This window comes from Pyxicephalus adspersus, chromosome 12 (genome assembly GCF_032062135.1).
Source record: "Pyxicephalus adspersus chromosome 12, UCB_Pads_2.0, whole genome shotgun sequence".
Classification (NCBI taxonomy): domain Eukaryota; kingdom Metazoa; phylum Chordata; class Amphibia; order Anura; family Pyxicephalidae; genus Pyxicephalus; species Pyxicephalus adspersus.
In genome coordinates, this window is record NC_092869.1 from 4881075 (window position 1) to 4898113 (window position 17039).

The following is a 17039-nucleotide window of genomic DNA, read 5'->3' on the forward strand; positions in this document are numbered from 1 at the left end:
AAGACAGAAATGTAATATATTGTAGCTGACCAGTCTTTAGATTTTCAGTCCTGTAACTAACACACTTCCTGTCTTAGGGTGACAACACCTAGTTCAACATTGTATGGTGGTTGCCACCCAGGCTGCACTATGAACAATTCTGTTTTTTTCCATCTCCATTTAGGATTGCCACTGATATAACCCCAGCCTTGGTCACATGGATGTGTACGCTACCTGCGCTGTTGTCTGGTGTGATGCTGACCCCATTCTTTTGACTGGGAGAACTCCAGCTGTTTCTTTCTATGTGATTCTATGTGCCGCCCATATCAGACACTTGGTTACTGCACATAGTGTAATCAGGCCCTGATGGTCTTTTCTTTGTGAAAGGATTATTTTTTATATTTGTCTTGTATACAATGTAGCCTTTTCATAGCACTCACACTAAAACTTTGATCATGTCATACCTCCCTCTTCCACCGGGTGTGCTGTGACTCCTGTAGACGCTCTGTCCTCAGCTGTCAGGCTCTGTGGTATGACGTCATTTCGAGGAAGATGGCGCCTTCCATGGAGCTCGGCATGCTATGGTTGCTCAGCTGATCGTGTACAGTTTTGTCTACATTTTATATTTCCTGTATATGTGATCTCTGTGTTCAGTGCTGAGCTCATTTCATTGTCCTAGGTGAGTGTATTAGATCTGTGATCACACATTGATTGGCTATGATTCTGTCATCTGTATTTATTGATATATTCCTGCTGAGTGAATTATAAGGGGTTCCCAGGTCTGTTCAGCTCCTGTGCCCATTATAAGGGGGCTCCCACCATCCCTGTATATAGCCAATATATATATATATATATTATATGTATATATATATATATATATTTTGATTGGACTGGCCCACTGATTTCACTGCCTGTATCTCACGTTCTTGCTGATTATTTCCTTCCAGGGATATACAGGACGCCCCACCATGGCAGCGACACCAGGAGGAAAAAGCCAAGGCATGAAATTTGCCGAAGAGCAGCTGCAGAGACACGGCTGGACAGAAGGTATTATTGGAGTTGTCTCCCCTGATGATAGTGACTATCACAATATGACATCGGCACGCCTTGTCTACACATTGGCATTGGTTGGGTATTTGGTAGCATGTGACTCTTCATCCTTTGTATTTTAGGGAAAGGTCTCGGCAAGAGGGAAAGTGGCATTTCCGAGGCTATAAAAGTCAAAGTGAAGTGTGACACGGCTGGGGTAAGGAATTCACCCAAATATGTATGAGTTCAACAATTCTGAATTTAGACCACTGTGTGAGGCAAAGCCAGCTTATGACCTCAGGCTTGGTCAAGGACTGTCCTGCTTTGTGATTGGACGGTGAAGGAGCAGTAACATGCTGACTGGGTCATCTCTCTGCTCCTTCCCTGTCTCTATGCGTGTGCAGGCTTGAATGACTTCCAGATCTCCCCTCAGGTCTCAGCTCCACTGTACATGTGCACTGTCCCCGGCCTCTTTTAGCCGGGCGCACCACCCGGCTGTTACTGAAGAGTTGGGTCACAATACAGGGACTGTCACCCACCTACACTTTCTTCCCACCTGCCTTAAAAAATATCTACGGGTTGAAAAATGAAGTACAATATATTTTATAAATAAAAATTGAATTATACACAACTAGGAGATTACAAAAGGGAAAAAAAACTTTCACTTTTTGGCTCATGCACAAACACTGAAATCTGATTGGCTGCCTCAGGATTTTCCACCTTACACCCTCCCCCTTGTTACATTCACACCTTACTGAGGGGTCTTGTACACTGGGTGGGGGTGTGGCCTAAGTTTTCCCTTATGTATTGTGTACATGGTTTGCTCCCAGTACAATCAGGAATAGGCTATTCTAATGATAACTTCAGGTTATGTTAAGTATTATGCAGAAATCATTACTTGGCGGCCAAGGAAGCGCAGATCATTTCAGGCTCTTTGTGAGCTTGCAGGGGGTGTGTTTGGGAACCCCGAAGCCGAAGTTCCCAAAATCACCAGATAACCAAATGATGGGAATGCACAGTTTAGCAATCTGAAGCACTGATTGGCCGAGATCCCAAACATCAAGACATCATGTACCCTAAATTGCTTGTAGGATTTCAGCGTTGTGATGTCGTGTTGTTCCATCTCTGACGTAGGTGGGTCACAATTCCGCGGAGCAGTTCACCTTCCATTGGTGGGATCATGTCTTCAACAAAACCGCATCCAGCATCTCTGTGGAGCCCGATCAGGTAATGAGCAATCGCAGTACATGCAAGAAAGACGGTCCAATTATTCTACAGTAAGTGACCACATTTCATTTGTGTATCAAAAGCCAAGTTTCACGTGGTCATTGTCAGTGAGTAATGGGAAATCCAATATATGACCGTTGTCACTAGAACACCAATAAAGGGCTCTCTTCCAATGGGGACACTTGTTCTGGTGACAACTTAGGTGGCATTTCCTCATACTTCCTGCTGTGTTTTCAGGAAATGAAGGAAAATCTCCCCAATGGGACACAGGCTGTAGGTGGCTGGCATTTAGTATTATTCGACCAGTTAGGGGCTGGTTAAATGTTTACAGTCTGCACATCTTCCAGAAAAAGAAAGGGAGGCCCAGCCTGTGTCAGGCTAGCCGGTATCCACCACAAACCTTGATACCTTTGCAGTTTTTTTTTTAACAGATGAGATTCTCCCAAAATAGGAGGGTCATCTTACACCTCCCTCCAGCCCCCTCAGTCTGTGGTCATGTGATGCTCCGATCCCAGGATTTCCCTCAATTGCCTGCAACTGGAGTGTCCGTATCACTCTCATGGACACTTCTTATTGGCGGTCCCCTCAGCACCCAGAATTCAGTCTGCAGCAGTGACGGGATTGGCTGTACAAAAAGTGATTAACCTCCTGGTCTCTTTTTTTTTTTTTTTTTTTTTACTTTTGGCATTTTGCAGGACGGAGTTCAGGTGAAGAAAGTCACAGATGAGGACTCCACGGTGACGAACAAGAAACCTCGGAAAGCACTAACTAACCGCGACATGCTGTATGGCCGCTTTATAAAAGTAAGCTCCGACTTTAACTACAACCCATATGCAGTGGGAGCAGCCTAAGTGCCAACTCAGTCCCTGCATCCCCTCCCAAGGTGTCTCTGCTATCTCCAAAGTACCATAGCAGAAATAGAAAATAGCAGGAGGAATTTTAGAGAGCTGGACAGGAGGAGAGTTGGGAATTGTGGCCGGGAGATATCAATGTTGGTCTGTGAATTTAAAATGTCAGGGGCCACATGAAAAATGCCAAACTCTTTGCATTTTCTGACATTTCAAAGGGTAAGCAGGGGGGGTCGGATATTTCTTGTGACCAACCCTAATTTAAAGGACCCCCTAGTGACAAAGTATAACAAGCTGAACATACCAGGGTTAGAGGCTTTCATGGGGGATTGCCGACATTCATTTTTTTTATCATTTTGCAGTCTGCCACATTGCTATCTGAAGGAGAGAAGCCGGTGGAAAAGGAATCCTCTTCAGACAGCAGTGACAGCAGTGAGGATGAGGATGAGAAGTTGGATTTGTCTTCTGCTACTAAGTAAGTGGAGCCCACGAAGCTGTATGCATCTCCTGCAGAGATCTCTGTACCCCGCATGCGGCTTTCTCCTAGGTGGGGTTTTCATTTATTAGATTATGAGGAACACAGCAGGATAAATGTGACCTTGGGGCAGGAACTGCATGGGTTTACTTCTCTACACTTGCTGGACATGCCATAAGACTATAACCTCAGAGCAGGACCTGGCCTGGAAAATGCTATGAGAGCTGCAATGTCTTGAGACTTGTAGGAGCTCCAGGAGAACGACATTCATGTATGCTGTATGTGGCTTATGGTGTATATAAGTTTTTAGACTTTGGAAAGTTAATGAATAAAGTGCAGCTTACCAGTCCTCGCATGTGGTGGCTGTATTACTATTTTTTTTTTTTTTTAAAGTTTTTGATTTTGCCAGTAACACACTTCTTGTCCTAGAATGACAATTGTTCAACTTACTTGATCTATGGGAGAGAAGTGTTGTCACCCATGAACAGGAAGTGTCTATGTTATATGAGGGAATGTGGTCAGGTCAACTGATAAGATTCACGGTAATCTAAGTGCAGCAGGGGCACCATGTTGTCAGCTCACTTTTTAAGAATTTAAATGGATTTTGGGTGGTATCAATGGGAATTTTCCTTGCTTGCTTTCAAAGGGAATTTGTCTTAGGAAAAATAAAACTTTAATGGTAAAATTGTGCAGTGAAAGTTTTAACTATGTTTATTTTGCTTCAACAGACTGACCGATGATGACCTTGTGAAGATCTGCGGGGGGCGCACTGCTCACAAGTAAGACTCCTCGCTGTCAGTATTGTACAGAACTGTGATTCACAAGATACCATGTGTTCTGTTACAACCATTGACCGCAGCTTTAGGAATTGTATCATGTCAATGGTTTATACAGGGAATGCTGGCCAATGCACAATGAGGTAAATGATCTGTATCTCCCTAATGTCATTTATCTGGCATAACCACCATGCAGCCACCAACCAGCCCAATCAAGTGAGGCTCTTTACCACGCACCTACCAAACAGCAGGTTAAGAAGTGATGATCTCTCCCTTTAACAAACACCAGGTATAATATAAATGGTAATGAGCGCTCTCATTGGCTGCTGGTTATTTAGGAGAGCCCCCTGCTGATTTAATTCATCCTGTCAGGGTTAGGGGGAAGTAGAGGGTGATCTGGTATGGAGAGAGCAAAGCTTGATCGGGCAAAAAACAGGCATTCCTAATAAATTGTTAGGAATGCTTGCATTTTTATTAAAGCGGAACTAAATTGAAAATAAAAAAAAAAATCTCACTTACCTTTAACCCTGATGGCAGATGGCGATCCGGTCCCGCATCGTCCTAGAATTCCTCTGTCCCGGCGTGGAGGAAGCACCGGTGCCGCCATCTTCAGTCTACTCAATCACCTGATCTTGCACTGCACAGGTGTATGATCAGGTGATGTAACCCGCTGTAGGGCGTAAAAAAAAGAAAGTCGATCTCACTGCACATGCCTGAGATCGGCATCTCTTTCCCCTTAGTGGTTAAAATGCCCCTTCTGTGCATGCACAATCCCAGAGCCTCCTGGGATGCATGACGTAGGCATCCCTGGGGCCCCTGTGCTCCCATCTTGCACCGCAGTGATCAAGACTGAAAGAGGTAGTGTTGCACCCCCCTTTTTTTTTATATATTTTTCCTTTACATATAAGGGTCGTCTACCTATGTAGGTTGTCTTTTTATGTAAAGTGAAAATGTTGAGTATAGGTCCGCTTTAAGTATGATTGGATTTTTTGTTCAGAAAATAATTTTTTAGCAGTCTTTGTTTCAGACATAATCATTGCAATATATCAGTTACAACATAAAACCGATTTGTGAATGTAGAATTTTTTGTGCACAGATGTATTTCTTCATTTGTTTTATCATTTTGAAAATCGTTCATTAGCACATGTATAACGCAGTGTTATACTGTTTGGTCTGGTCTCTTGTATTTTGTAAATTTTGCAGTTTTATTGACAGGCAGATTTCAGCAGAAGAGACCATAGCGAGACATTTATTTTACTATACAGAGATCCAAATCAAGGACTTGAAGCCCACAGAAATGTTTGGGGTGTCAAATTCAGAAGCATTAATTTGTCATGGTTGTTTAATTTAATGTCTTTTTTTTTGCAGAGGAGCCAGGCACGGCCTGACCATGAGTGCAAAGCTCTCAAGAATTGAAGAACAGGAACGAGCTTTTCTAGAAAAATATGGGAAGAAGGAACCAGTAGGACCTCTCGGTGAAAAGGATACAGAGACTGGAAGTAAAAAGAAAAAATATAGACCGGATATTACAGATGAAGACGTCTCATCCGACACCACACAACGTAAGAAGAAGAAAAAGAGAAAGAAAGCCATCAATGATAAAACTTTGGAGGAAAAGAATGGTGATGAGGAACACAATCCTTGGCCAGAAGAAGACACAACTAACTCAAAAAGTAATATGGACAATGAAGAGCTGGGGGACGCTTCTAAGGACTTGAAATCTTCAAGGAAGAAAAAGAAAAAAGTTGCAGATAAAACAGTCCTAGAGGAAGCTGATGATCTAGAAGATGCTCAACCTACAGAAGACAACGTTCAGTCATCAAAGAAGAAAAAGAGGAAAGCAGAAAAAGGGGAAGAGGGGAGCGAGGAGCTTCTCAATGGTCATCAAGATTGGGCTCCATCAGATGTAAGACCATCGAAGAAGAAAAAGAAATCTAAAAGAGACTTCAAAGAGAAGGTGGAAGAAGAACAGGACGAGTCTACTGAGGAACGAATCCAATCTGCTAAAAAGAAGAAAAAGCAAAAGAAAGTAGAGGAGGTTGATGAAGAGCAGCACTTGTCTATGGAAGACGAAGAGTGCCAAACTAGAAAGAAAAAAAAGAAGAGTAAAACCAAGTCCAGAGACTGTTCTATAGCAGAGAAGGAGCTGGAATAACCCATGGAAGACTACGACTAGTCTGCATGGAATATTTTCCCAGTGTTTAGGAACTCTTCTTTAGAATTTAATACCATTGCAATGATTTTCATTGCAGTTTCTTACCTGCTTCTATTGTAAAATTATAGATTCAGGGCTTGTCAGGGCACTTACTGAAAGGAAGTGTGATATTCTGCCTGCTGGGGGCAGTTGAAAATTGCCGCTCCAGCATGGCTGAAGACGGTTAGAAAGCATCTTACCGGGAATAAAACGCCAGCTAGAGGCGATGGCTGGATTATACCAAACACTGTGCAGATGTCTGAGAGCCAATTACTTCAGCAGAGGCCCAAAGGAAAACAAAACAGGTGCAGAACACAGTAAAGTTATTTTTTAATGTTATTAAATTAAACAAAAGATTTTGTACCATTTTTATGTATATATATTTTTATATCCAATGGACTTTCTAAATAAAGACAGGGAATAGCTAAAGCCTGGTAAAAGGTTTAGAAAACGTATATGTAGTGTGATGTAGGAGAAAACAAAATTAAAGAATGGTGACTGCCTATGTCCCCTGTAATCTGAACAACGGATAATTTGTTCTGCTTGGCTTATTGGTGATTTTCTGTAATTTTCTCTCCATGCTGCTCTTGGCCAGACTTTCTTGAACTTTTCAAAAGAACTTTAAGGAATGCCTGGCAATTACTATATCCCTAATGCACAGTATTAGTGTGGGGGTCAGTAGGAAGGTTTTCACTACAGAAAACAAAAATATATTATTGGTGTCACTATACCTGATCTGAGAGGTACAAATTGCTCATCCGTCGTGAAACTTTCAGCAATCTCTGCCCTGGATGAGAAACACTGCTATATGGAAACCATTAATGTACTATGATTTTGTTTTGGGGTTTGGTACACTTTAAAGTGATGATAGATATAAAATGTAAAATGTCAATTCTTTGCAATATGATCGGTGTTTTATGAACCTCCCATAACATATCCCTCTTTTAACCTGACTTTTCTGGAAGTGTCCATTGCCTGTGTCACCTGCATATAGATGATTCCCTAAGTCCTAGAGCACCATAGAAAACAGACACTTCCAGAAGTGATGAATGCTGATAAAACTAATGGAGGCTGTAGCACTGGAACAAAGTGAAAGAAGAAAACAATAGGCATTGGTCAGGTGGGTATAAAACCCTTCAGAGCCAATCTACATTTTGGTTGCACAACTGGCGACACATGTAGTTCAGAATTAACCATTGCTGCTGCCACCATGAAAACATCACTTATGCCTGGTCAGCTAACCTAATGATGATAAATGATTACTAGAAACCTCAACCCACGTAATACAATACTGCAATTTCAGAAAAGTAATCTTTAATTCATACAATTTTTTTTAAAGTGCACTAATTGTGACATCTGTAAAATAACACTAATTAATGATGTACCTTAAGCAGAGCGGTAAGAATGTCGCTTAATACGAGTTCAGTCACAGCAGTAGAAATTTCACCTCCATACCAAGCTCACAATGCTCTATATGCAGTAAGTGCTTTGGTTCCTCTGGGTTAGGTACTGGCTAAGGCAGTTTGCGGACACACTCTGTATCTGGGTATGTGGGAAGATTCAAGTTATACTTCTTCTCCAGTGCTTTGGGGACAAAACGACCCCCCAGGTAATGATAGCGTCCTGAGAAATGCACCGCTGATTGTTTCGGAGCTGTCAGAGAGATCAGCATGTCTGGTTGGATGCCATCTGGGTTTCCTTTCTCCACGTCCCACCCTGTAAAGAACAAACATTATATATGTGAGGCTCAGAGGTAAACTACAATGCACGTACCCTATGACTTGTCATGGCTTTGCTTTCTCAGATCAGAGATGCCCTCTGATGACTATTTTGGGGGGGGGGGGAATATTTGAGAAGCATCAGAAGTTAAGGAAGCAAAAATCCATAGAATGGATGAATCAGAAAGATCCGAACACTGCAGGGACAGCTTCTTCAGAAAGAACAATGAGCAAGCTAGAAGCACACGTATATTGTACTATCCCATACTGCAGATTTACAGCTATGAGGCTGAAGGCATATAACTGCAGTAGGTACAAGTTATTTAAGGTATTGCACAACAGATCAAGGTATTTGCAAGACTTCTTTAGTTCCTGTCAAAGTGAGAGCTGCAATACAAAGCTATAATACAGATTAGCTCACAAGTCAAACAGAAGCTGGTTATCTGTACCTCAGGGTGATACTCTCCAGTACATAAGAATTGATTTAAAGCACTGAAGTAGCTGCTGCTATATTTTAGGAAAGGCTTGTAACTGCAGCTGTCAAACCCAGGGCAGGCTTTCTTCCTGCTTGCAAAGCCACACTGCAGTCAATACCTACGATGGGTGACCTTACCAAGCCATACCACAAAGTAGAAGACTGAAAGTTTGTATTAACATGACACAGAGCTATGAGATTCAGGGACAAAAACCATAGCAGTGCCTTGTACCTGACGGGATGTCCACGCTGGCAATCGGTATGGTGATATGTTTTAAGGTGCTCAGGATGGTGCCGAAAGGCTCTCTCACCGCACCCTTAAAGCTAAAGCCGAAGATGGCATCCACAACCAAGTTATAGGCTCCGTCGATCACCTCGGCCTAGGGGGGAATACAAATAGTGTTATAAACCCAGAAAGCAAAAGCACCCGGTACGGTCCACACCAGCTATTGAAGTGAATGTGTCTACACCACAAGTGCCACTTTGCTGACTTGAAAATATAAATCTGCCAATGCAAGGACATGAAAATCAAGCATTTTCTTTTAGCATTCTGGCAGTTCTGAGTGCTATCACCCCTAAGCCATGTGGAAAAAGAAAATTCTTAAGCCCAACACTGCAGAATCCCAAACGCAGCTCCCCTTCTACTGCTAAAAATCTTGATTGCTTGTTAAGAGTTACACGGACAGTGCCCAACAGGGCAATTTTACACATTAGGATCCTCAGACTCCTAAAATAAAACCGAAGATTAATAGTAAACCTCTGTCCTCTTAAATTACTGAAAGTTTCTTTACGTAAAATAATTAACACCTGGATTTTGTGTCTGACCACAGGCTGTGAACTGCAAGATCCACAGAAAATTCAGTGCAACATTGTCAACTTGTGCAGGGTCCTAAGGCTAGGTACACACGTCGGATGATTCTTGTCCGATAATCGCCTCGGGGATGATATCAGATGAGAATCTGGTGTGTGTACAGCGCTCCGCGGACAACGAAAATTGAACGATTGTAATGAAATTGAAGAGGAGAGAGCGCAGCGGGGTGTTGCTTCGCAATTCTCATCCTCCCTCTCCATATAGAAGACCGATGCTATGTACAGCGCTCGTTCATGCTTTGTGCAGAGACAAAGAAACCACAGGCTGGTAATACAGGGAACAAAATGTTTTGATTTGTAGGCTGTCACTGAATTTGGAGAGAAAAACAGACAGCAGTACCCCTACTTTATCCTGAATGTATTCCAAATCTATGTATTCCACTTAAAATACACAATCATAATAGAGGAACTTCAGGCAAACTTCTTTTACAGAGCCAAGTTGTCTCCTTATCCTCAGTATTTGCACTATTTGTAATTGCACATTAGTTGGGCAGCAACAGACTGATTGGGTCACCTCTCCGTTTTCCTCTTAGAACATGTGCATACAGGATGACTGAATGGCTCGAAATGTTGCTGTACACATGATCACAAGAGGCTGAAATCAAGACAAATTTAAGCAAAATGTATTTTTATTACTTTTTAAATGTAGTTGAATCAGTGGCTGTCCTTATAGCTGCCTTGGCATTTTTTAGTGGCAAACATTGCACTGATTTACCTCCATGACTCCAAAAATTACACCAAAGTTAACTCCATTACCTCTTGGGGAAACTCGGAGAGAAAAGAAGCTGAAAAGCAGGACGTGAGCCTGGATTGGCTCTCCAGTGGAGAGCCTGGATTGGCTCTTCACTGGAACACGCCCATTCATTAAAGGAACGTGCCCATTCATTGCTTAGAACTAGTAGTGTACAGTTCTTTCTGCCTCTCAGTTCTCACACAGTGAGATCTGACAGGCAGAAGGAACAGTACAATACTGGGCATATAACACGACCCCCAAATGATTGGTTAGAGTGGGGTGTCGTCTTATACGCCCAGTCGCCTTATACACCGGAAAATACGGTAGTTGAATTAGTGGCTGTCCTTATAGCTGCCTTGGCATTCTTTAGTGGCAAACATTGCACTGATTTACCTCCATGACTCCAAAAATTACACCAAAGTTAACTCCATTACCTCTTGGGGAAACTCGGAGAGAAAAGGGATGTCCATTTTTTGGCACTGTGTGGTCAAATTCTCAAACAGCGATTTGTTTGGACGCTTGGGGTAAAAGATGGCCGGTTCATACCCCTGGGCAAAGAAAGAAAGTAACCTTATTAGTAGGAATCACATGATTCTCAAATCCACATACAATAAACACCTAATATTTACTTTTTCTATTTTGTATAGAGCAAGTTTACTTTTTTTTGCTGTTTGCACCCTATTAGGGAGATTACCTTCACTTCCTGACCCAAAGACTAAGTAACTGAAACTAAGAGGAGGAAATCCCCCCAACCTAAAACAATATTTTCATCCCAGAAAGTTGTGGGAAACAGGAGTCCCTATTGGGGGATTTTTCAACCACTTCCACCACCACCACTCAACCACTTTTGGTTTTTCCCTCACTTCCTGTCTTAGGCTTTGTGGACATGTCAGATGATTTTCGGCTAAAACACGCAGCTCCGCTCAGACAGGAATATGACGCCCTCTGCTCGCTCATTCTCCCCCCTCCCCCCTCCATAGAGCAGAACATCGCTCGTTGATTCATCTTTCAGTCTATTGCTCTTGGAGAGAATCGTGAAAATTTGTTTATAACGACAAAAATCTAATGTGTGTACACAGCCTAAGCTACCTATAGATGTCAGATCACCACCACAGCTCCTCAGCGGTTTTCGTGGGTTTGACATTACAAAATGAAAACAAAATTCAGTGCAAGATGTCACAGGGGGAGAGAAAACTTACAAACAGCTTGAGATGTCGCGCACACACCAGGCCGTCTCCTCCATTGTTCCCCGGACCGCAGACCACCAGAACCGTCGGCAAGTTGGAAGTGAACGAGCTGACTGGGTAGGCCTGGAAATAAGACAATGATGGAGGGTTTTATCATGTGACTGCCAGAATCTCCCCTCAGACTCCCCTTCAGTCCTGCACAGATGTACCGGCTTCTCTCCTGGACTGATATTGTTTTTTCCGATTTCATTGCACACTGTGAGCTTCATATATTGTACATTGGAAGCTGCAGCAAGTCAGATAGAGCCCGCCTCATCTAGCATCATCTAGCCCCTGCCTCCCCGGTTTTAGAGATGTCTTGGTTACCATGTGATAGGTCAGGGTGATTACCTTGGCAATTGCGGTGGCACAGCTCAGTCCAGCCAATTCCATCAACTGGTCGACGCTGAACTTGTACTCATTGAACAGCTCCTCATCCACCGCTTGCGCCTCCGCCTGGCTAACATAGGAAAGAACAAGTTAATGAAGCCAGAACCCTCCCGAGGACCCAAATTCAATGCAAGGCAAGTGAAACCTTTACCTGAGCCTTCCAATAATCCCCCATAATGCACTGCACGCAGGTAAGAGGAACCCTGCACCTGGGCACCCCATAATGCACTGCACCCAGGTAATGCAAGAGACCCCTCACCTGATCCACCCAGGCAATGCAAGGGACCCCTCTCACCTGATCCACCCCCAATGCACTGCACCTATGTAATGCAAAGGACCCCTCACCTAATCCATCCATAATGCACTGCACCCAGGTTTTCCAGGGGACCCCTCACCTGAGCCACCCATAATGCACTGCACCTATGCAATGCAAGGGACCCCTCACCTGATCCAACCATAATGCACTGCACCCAGGTTTTCCAGGGGACCCCTCACCTGAGCCACCCATAATGCACTGCACCCAGGTAATGCAAGGCACCCCTCATCTGAGCCTCCCATAATGCACTGATCCTATGTAATGCAAGGGACTCCTCACCTGAGCCTCCCATAATGCACTGCACCCAGGTAATCCAAGGGACCCCTCACCTGATCCAACCATAATGCACTGCACCCAGGTAATGCAAGGGACCCCTCACCTGAGCCACCCATAATGCACTGCTCCTATGTAATGCAGGGGACCCCTCACCTGGGCCTCATATTTATCCCCAATAATGCCCTGCACTGACACAAGCAGACCCCCGCCCACCCCATAATTCCAGCATTCAGGTAATACACACCCACACCTCATATGAGGGCAGCCTGGCTGCAATCCCCCATCATGAGGTGACTCAGGTGACCACCCTCTGATCACCCACAATGCACCGCGGCTTGACCTCACCTGAGAAACTTAGGCCCTCCCTCCATTGCTCCCCCAGCTCGGTACTTTCTGCACTGCGCGCTCCCGACACCCGCCGTGCGCAGGCACGTGTCAGCCCTGACAGCCAGCCGAGCACCGCCCACCAGCAAGCCCAGGCCGAGGAGCGCGCGGAGCCCTCGCATCTGTCTTTCCAAAGCCACGCCTACTACTCCGAACAGAGCTTCCGGGTGTGCGCTCAGCGCATGCGCCGTCTCTCTGTGACCAATGAGTTTATAGAGCTGTGTAGGGGCGGGGAGAAGTGTGCTTACTCACGCGTGCGCAGGCTGGGCTTCTGGTTGTCACTGGCAATTGCTTCCTGAGCACTTGTAAACACGTTTATTTTATTTTTGCTGCAAAAAGAGGCTTGCTAACATCACTGTAAAAGCATTTGGATATCATAATTTAGAGATAGTACCCTAGAGAATAAATATATATAAATAGCAGGGTTGGGATAATGCTGTAGCCGTACACCACCAAAAAGGTTTAAAATTTAGGAAATGCGCGCTATTTTCCTCCTACCAGGGCCCAAACAATAAAAAAAATATTACTAAAAAGCAACTTAGCTGGAAAGGGCAGTCGGATCCATCCGAAGGTCTCTTCTTTAGGGTCCCGCGTCGTCCCGGCATCCGACTCCGAGCCAACGCGGCCATCTTCGTCTCTTCTTCTGGGTTTATCCTACGCCACCCGATCTCGTGCCTGGGTCGGGTGATGTAGGATGAACACAGAAGAAGAGACGAAGATGGCGGAAAAAAAAATGAATGGAAAAAAAAACTTGCTGATCTCACTGCGCATGCATGGGATCAGCAAATTTTTTTCTTGCACGAAACAGCTCCTTCTGCGCATGCCCGAGCACCCAAGAGCCTCCCGGGATGCGTGACGTAGGTACCCCAGGAGGCTTTGCGCTCCCATTCATTCTCGATCACCTAGGCATTCGAGAATTAGGGGGCGGTTCTGCACCATTTTTAAATTAAACCAAAAAAAAGGATGTTGCACTTAAGGTAAAAATTCTGTTTTTTTTTTTTTTTTTTTTTATGTAAAGTGTACTTTCTGAATTTAGGGACACCTACTTATCTAACACTTCTCTACTAAATGAAGTAAAAAGATTTACCTGGAGACTTTCTGTCATTGTTTCTATCATTGGTTCTTAACTTTACTCAGGAGATTTCTCTGTACTTCCTGTTTTGGTGACACCAGGATTACGAAAGTGGGAGTGGATGTCTCTGAAATTAGAAGATATGGGCAGAAATATCTCCATCCTGACAAGAACTATGGGGAAATATCTCTGGAGTCTAAAATTATGGAAGTATATATACCACATGTGCAATACATATACTAAATCATGTCATTATAATAGAAGATGGCCAGAGACTGCAGATATACAACAGGAGGATCCCACAACTGAAATTTTATCAATGGAGACTTCTCACCCAACACCTCATGAAGACAAAGAGAAAGAAAACCATCAGTGTTGAAGAAACCTCCAGAGAGGACAAAAAATGTAAACAAAAAGGTTTGAAATCCCCCAAAAAATAAAAGCATTGCAGGTGAAGGAGTCGTATAAGAAGCTGATGATCTAAAAAAACAATGCTCCATCTACAGAAGATAATTTTCAGTCAGTAAAGGAGGAGGGTGAGAGAGGAGCTTCTCAATGGTCATCAAGAACGGGTTCCTTCAGAGGATGTAAGACTGTTGAAGAGGTAAAAGATATCTAGAAGATCTTAAAGGTTGAAGAACTGGTTGCATCTACTGAGGAACATGTCCAAACCTTACAAAAAAAGTTACAGAAAACAACTTCACATCTTTAAAGAAGAATGTTGAAAGTGAAAGAGCCATAGATGAAGCTAATGATCTAGAAGACTATGATCGATGTACAGAAGACAATGTTCAGTCGTCAAAAAAGAAAAGCAGAAAAATGGAAGAGGAAGATGAGGGGAGAGAGGAGCTTCTTAATGGCCTTTAGGATTAAGTTCCTTCGGAAGACTTAAGACTGTCAAATAAGAAAAAAGATTCTAGAAGAGACCTTAAAGAGAAGGTTGAAGAATGGGACAAATCTATTGAGGAACATGTTCAAACAAAAAGACGAGGATCTGAAAAGGACTTTCTTTAAAAGGAAGATCTTTAAAGTGAAAGAGTCATAGATGAAGCTAATGATCTAGAAGACCATGATCGATGTACAGAAGACAAAGTTCAGTCGTCAAAAAAGGAAAGTAGAGGAGGAGGATGAGGTGAGCTTTTTATTGGTCATCAAGAATAGGTTCCTTCAGAAGACGTAGGACTGTTGAAGAAGACAAAGAAATCTAAAAGAGACTTCAACGAGAAGATTGAAGACGAACGTATTGAGTCTAGGAATATGCCCAATCTGCTAAAAAGAAAAACTCAAGAAGAAAGTGGAGGAGGTTGATGAGCAGCACTTGGAAGTGTCCAGTGCTACCTGGGTATAGATGATTACCCATCCCCAAGACAGGCACATAGGGGTCACAGGATACAACCACACAAACCTGACACTTCCAGAAGTAATGAATGCTGGACAGACTGGAGAAGGCTTCAGCACTGGAACACAGCAAAGGTAGAAGACAACGGGTAACCAGTTAGTCGAGTCTAAAACCTCTTCTTGTAATTCTTCTGGGACTGTCGTCACATATTTTGGTCACTGCTAGTGACACATGTAGATCCTTAGGTCACCTTCCTGAAAATCCCAACCCAGAAAAATTACCTTTTATTTATTGATAAGATTTATTTATTATGGGTTAATTAATAGCAGTAGAAATGCCCTTTCCATACCAAGCTCTCAATGCTCTGTATGCAGAGCTTTGGTTCTTCTAGGTTCTTTTTGGTTCAAGTTTGAGGATACACTAAGTATCTGGGTACGAGGTGAGATTCAAGTTATACTCCTCCAGTGCTTTGGGGACAAAGTGACCTAGCGTCACATCTTGTACAGAACACATTATATATATAAAGCTTAGAAGGATAACTACAGTACAAGAAATGCATGATGGGTGGCCTTGCCAAGCCATTGCCAGATGAAGAAGACCAAAAACTTGAACCTTGAGGTTTGAGAGGTCAACAACCATAGTGGAAAAAGCAGTGCCTTGTACCTGACGGGATATAAATACTGACGTTCGGTAGTCTGATATCTTTTAAAGTGTTCAGGATGGTTTCAAAAGGATCTCTCACGGCACTCCTGAAGTTGAAGCCGAAGATGACATCCACAACCATGTTATAGACTCCATTCATTGATCTCCTTGGCCTAGGAGAAAACACAATGTTATAAACATAGAACTCTATATCATGTATGTAGACCACAAGGGCCACTTTGCTGAGCTCCTGAAAATACAAAGCTGCCTGGCTGTCATGCCAATTCAAGATGGTCAAGCAGCTTGGTGGTTACCAGCAAACAGGTCTAGATGACTTCCAGTTTGTATGAAACCTTCAAGCTGGACCCTGCGGATACCAAAAGGTTCACAAATTACAGCTCTCATATGTGTGTACAGGACACCTGATTGGCCCCAGATGCTGCCCATCCTTAGCCCAAATGCTGCTGTAATCAGGACCACAAATGGCTGAAATCGAGACAATTTTGGCAAAATGTACAATTTTTTTTACATTTTTCAAGAAAGTCTAACATCCTAAAATAGATTGATTTCCATGTCTCTAAAAGTGATACCAAAGATCATGTACTTACTTCTTCTGGAAACCTGTCGAAAAAAGAGATTTCCATTTTTTGGCACTGTATGGTCAAATTCTCAAACAGCAGCTTGTTCGGGTGCTTGGGGTAAAATATGGTCGGTTCATACCCCTGGGGCAAAGGAAAAAAAAACCTCATTATTAGGAATTACATGGCTCTCAAATCATATATATATATATTAAAAAAAATGTGACCACGCAGATTCTTTAATCAAGGTGATGCAATAAAATAACTCTACCTGCCTGATCGCAATTTATAAATACACTCACCTGTCTACGTTCCATCACCAGTGATACCATATTCTTCCTTCTCCTCTTCCTGGTTCCGATATTTGAGCAGGAGGCGTCTCATTGTTTCCTCCTCCAGCAGTACATAGCATAGCATGGTCACCATGGGGTGAAAAAAGGGTGTTGATCTCCCCAATGGAGACAGCAATAAAGTTGGCAGATGGTTTAACCC

General features: G+C 43.2%; 2 protein-coding genes across 3 annotated transcripts; one reads left to right on the top strand and one right to left on the bottom strand.

Moving 5' to 3' along the window:
* The first annotated feature begins 522 nt into the window (after positions 1-522).
* Positions 523-7054, top strand: GPATCH4 (G-patch domain containing 4). Its single transcript, XM_072427765.1, has 8 exons — positions 523-658; positions 927-1026; positions 1152-1225; positions 2143-2235; positions 2931-3038; positions 3446-3558; positions 4287-4337; positions 5703-7054. The coding sequence occupies exons 2-8, from the start codon at positions 948-950 to the stop codon at positions 6487-6489; spliced, it is 1305 nt and encodes a 434-aa protein (XP_072283866.1). The 5' UTR covers positions 523-658; positions 927-947; the 3' UTR covers positions 6490-7054.
* A 771-nt stretch (positions 7055-7825) lies between these two features.
* Positions 7826-13073, bottom strand: NAXE (NAD(P)HX epimerase). Of its 2 annotated transcripts, none has more exons than XM_072427767.1 (6): positions 12878-13073; positions 11902-12010; positions 11524-11634; positions 10759-10872; positions 8954-9101; positions 7826-8244 (listed from the first exon to the last, which is right to left on the bottom strand). In XM_072427767.1, exons 1-6 carry the CDS (start codon positions 13036-13038, stop codon positions 8042-8044), a joined length of 846 nt encoding a protein of 281 aa, XP_072283868.1. In that variant the 5' UTR covers positions 13039-13073; the 3' UTR covers positions 7826-8041. The 2 variants fall into 2 exon arrangements, with proteins under 2 accessions (XP_072283868.1, XP_072283869.1); XM_072427768.1 differs by lacking the exon at positions 12878-13073 and adding an exon at positions 12777-12802.
* Positions 13074-17039: the final 3966 nt, after the last annotated feature.

What these genes read in the sequence shown, in the direction of transcription:
- GPATCH4 (XM_072427765.1), top strand. Translation starts at nt 948, where the DNA reads ATGGCAGCGACACCAGGAGGAAAAAGCCAAGGCATGAAATTTGCCGAA. An exon ending in TGTATGGCCGCTTTATAAAA is followed by an intron (nt 3,039 to 3,445) that starts GTAAGCTCCGAC and finishes ATCATTTTGCAG; the next exon opens with TCTGCCACATTGCTATCTGA. An exon ending in GGGGGGCGCACTGCTCACAA is followed by an intron (nt 4,338 to 5,702) that starts GTAAGACTCCTC and finishes TTTTTTTTGCAG; the next exon opens with AGGAGCCAGGCACGGCCTGA.
- NAXE (XM_072427767.1), bottom strand. Translation starts at nt 13,038, where the DNA reads ATGCGAGGGCTCCGCGCGCTCCTCGGCCTGGGCTTGCTGGTGGGCGGT. An exon ending in GGAGGGCCTAAGTTTCTCAG is followed by an intron (nt 12,011 to 12,877) that starts GTGAGGTCAAGC and finishes TTCCTATGTTAG; the next exon opens with CCAGGCGGAGGCGCAAGCGG. An exon ending in GTGCCACCGCAATTGCCAAG is followed by an intron (nt 11,635 to 11,901) that starts GTAATCACCCTG and finishes TCTTATTTCCAG; the next exon opens with GCCTACCCAGTCAGCTCGTT.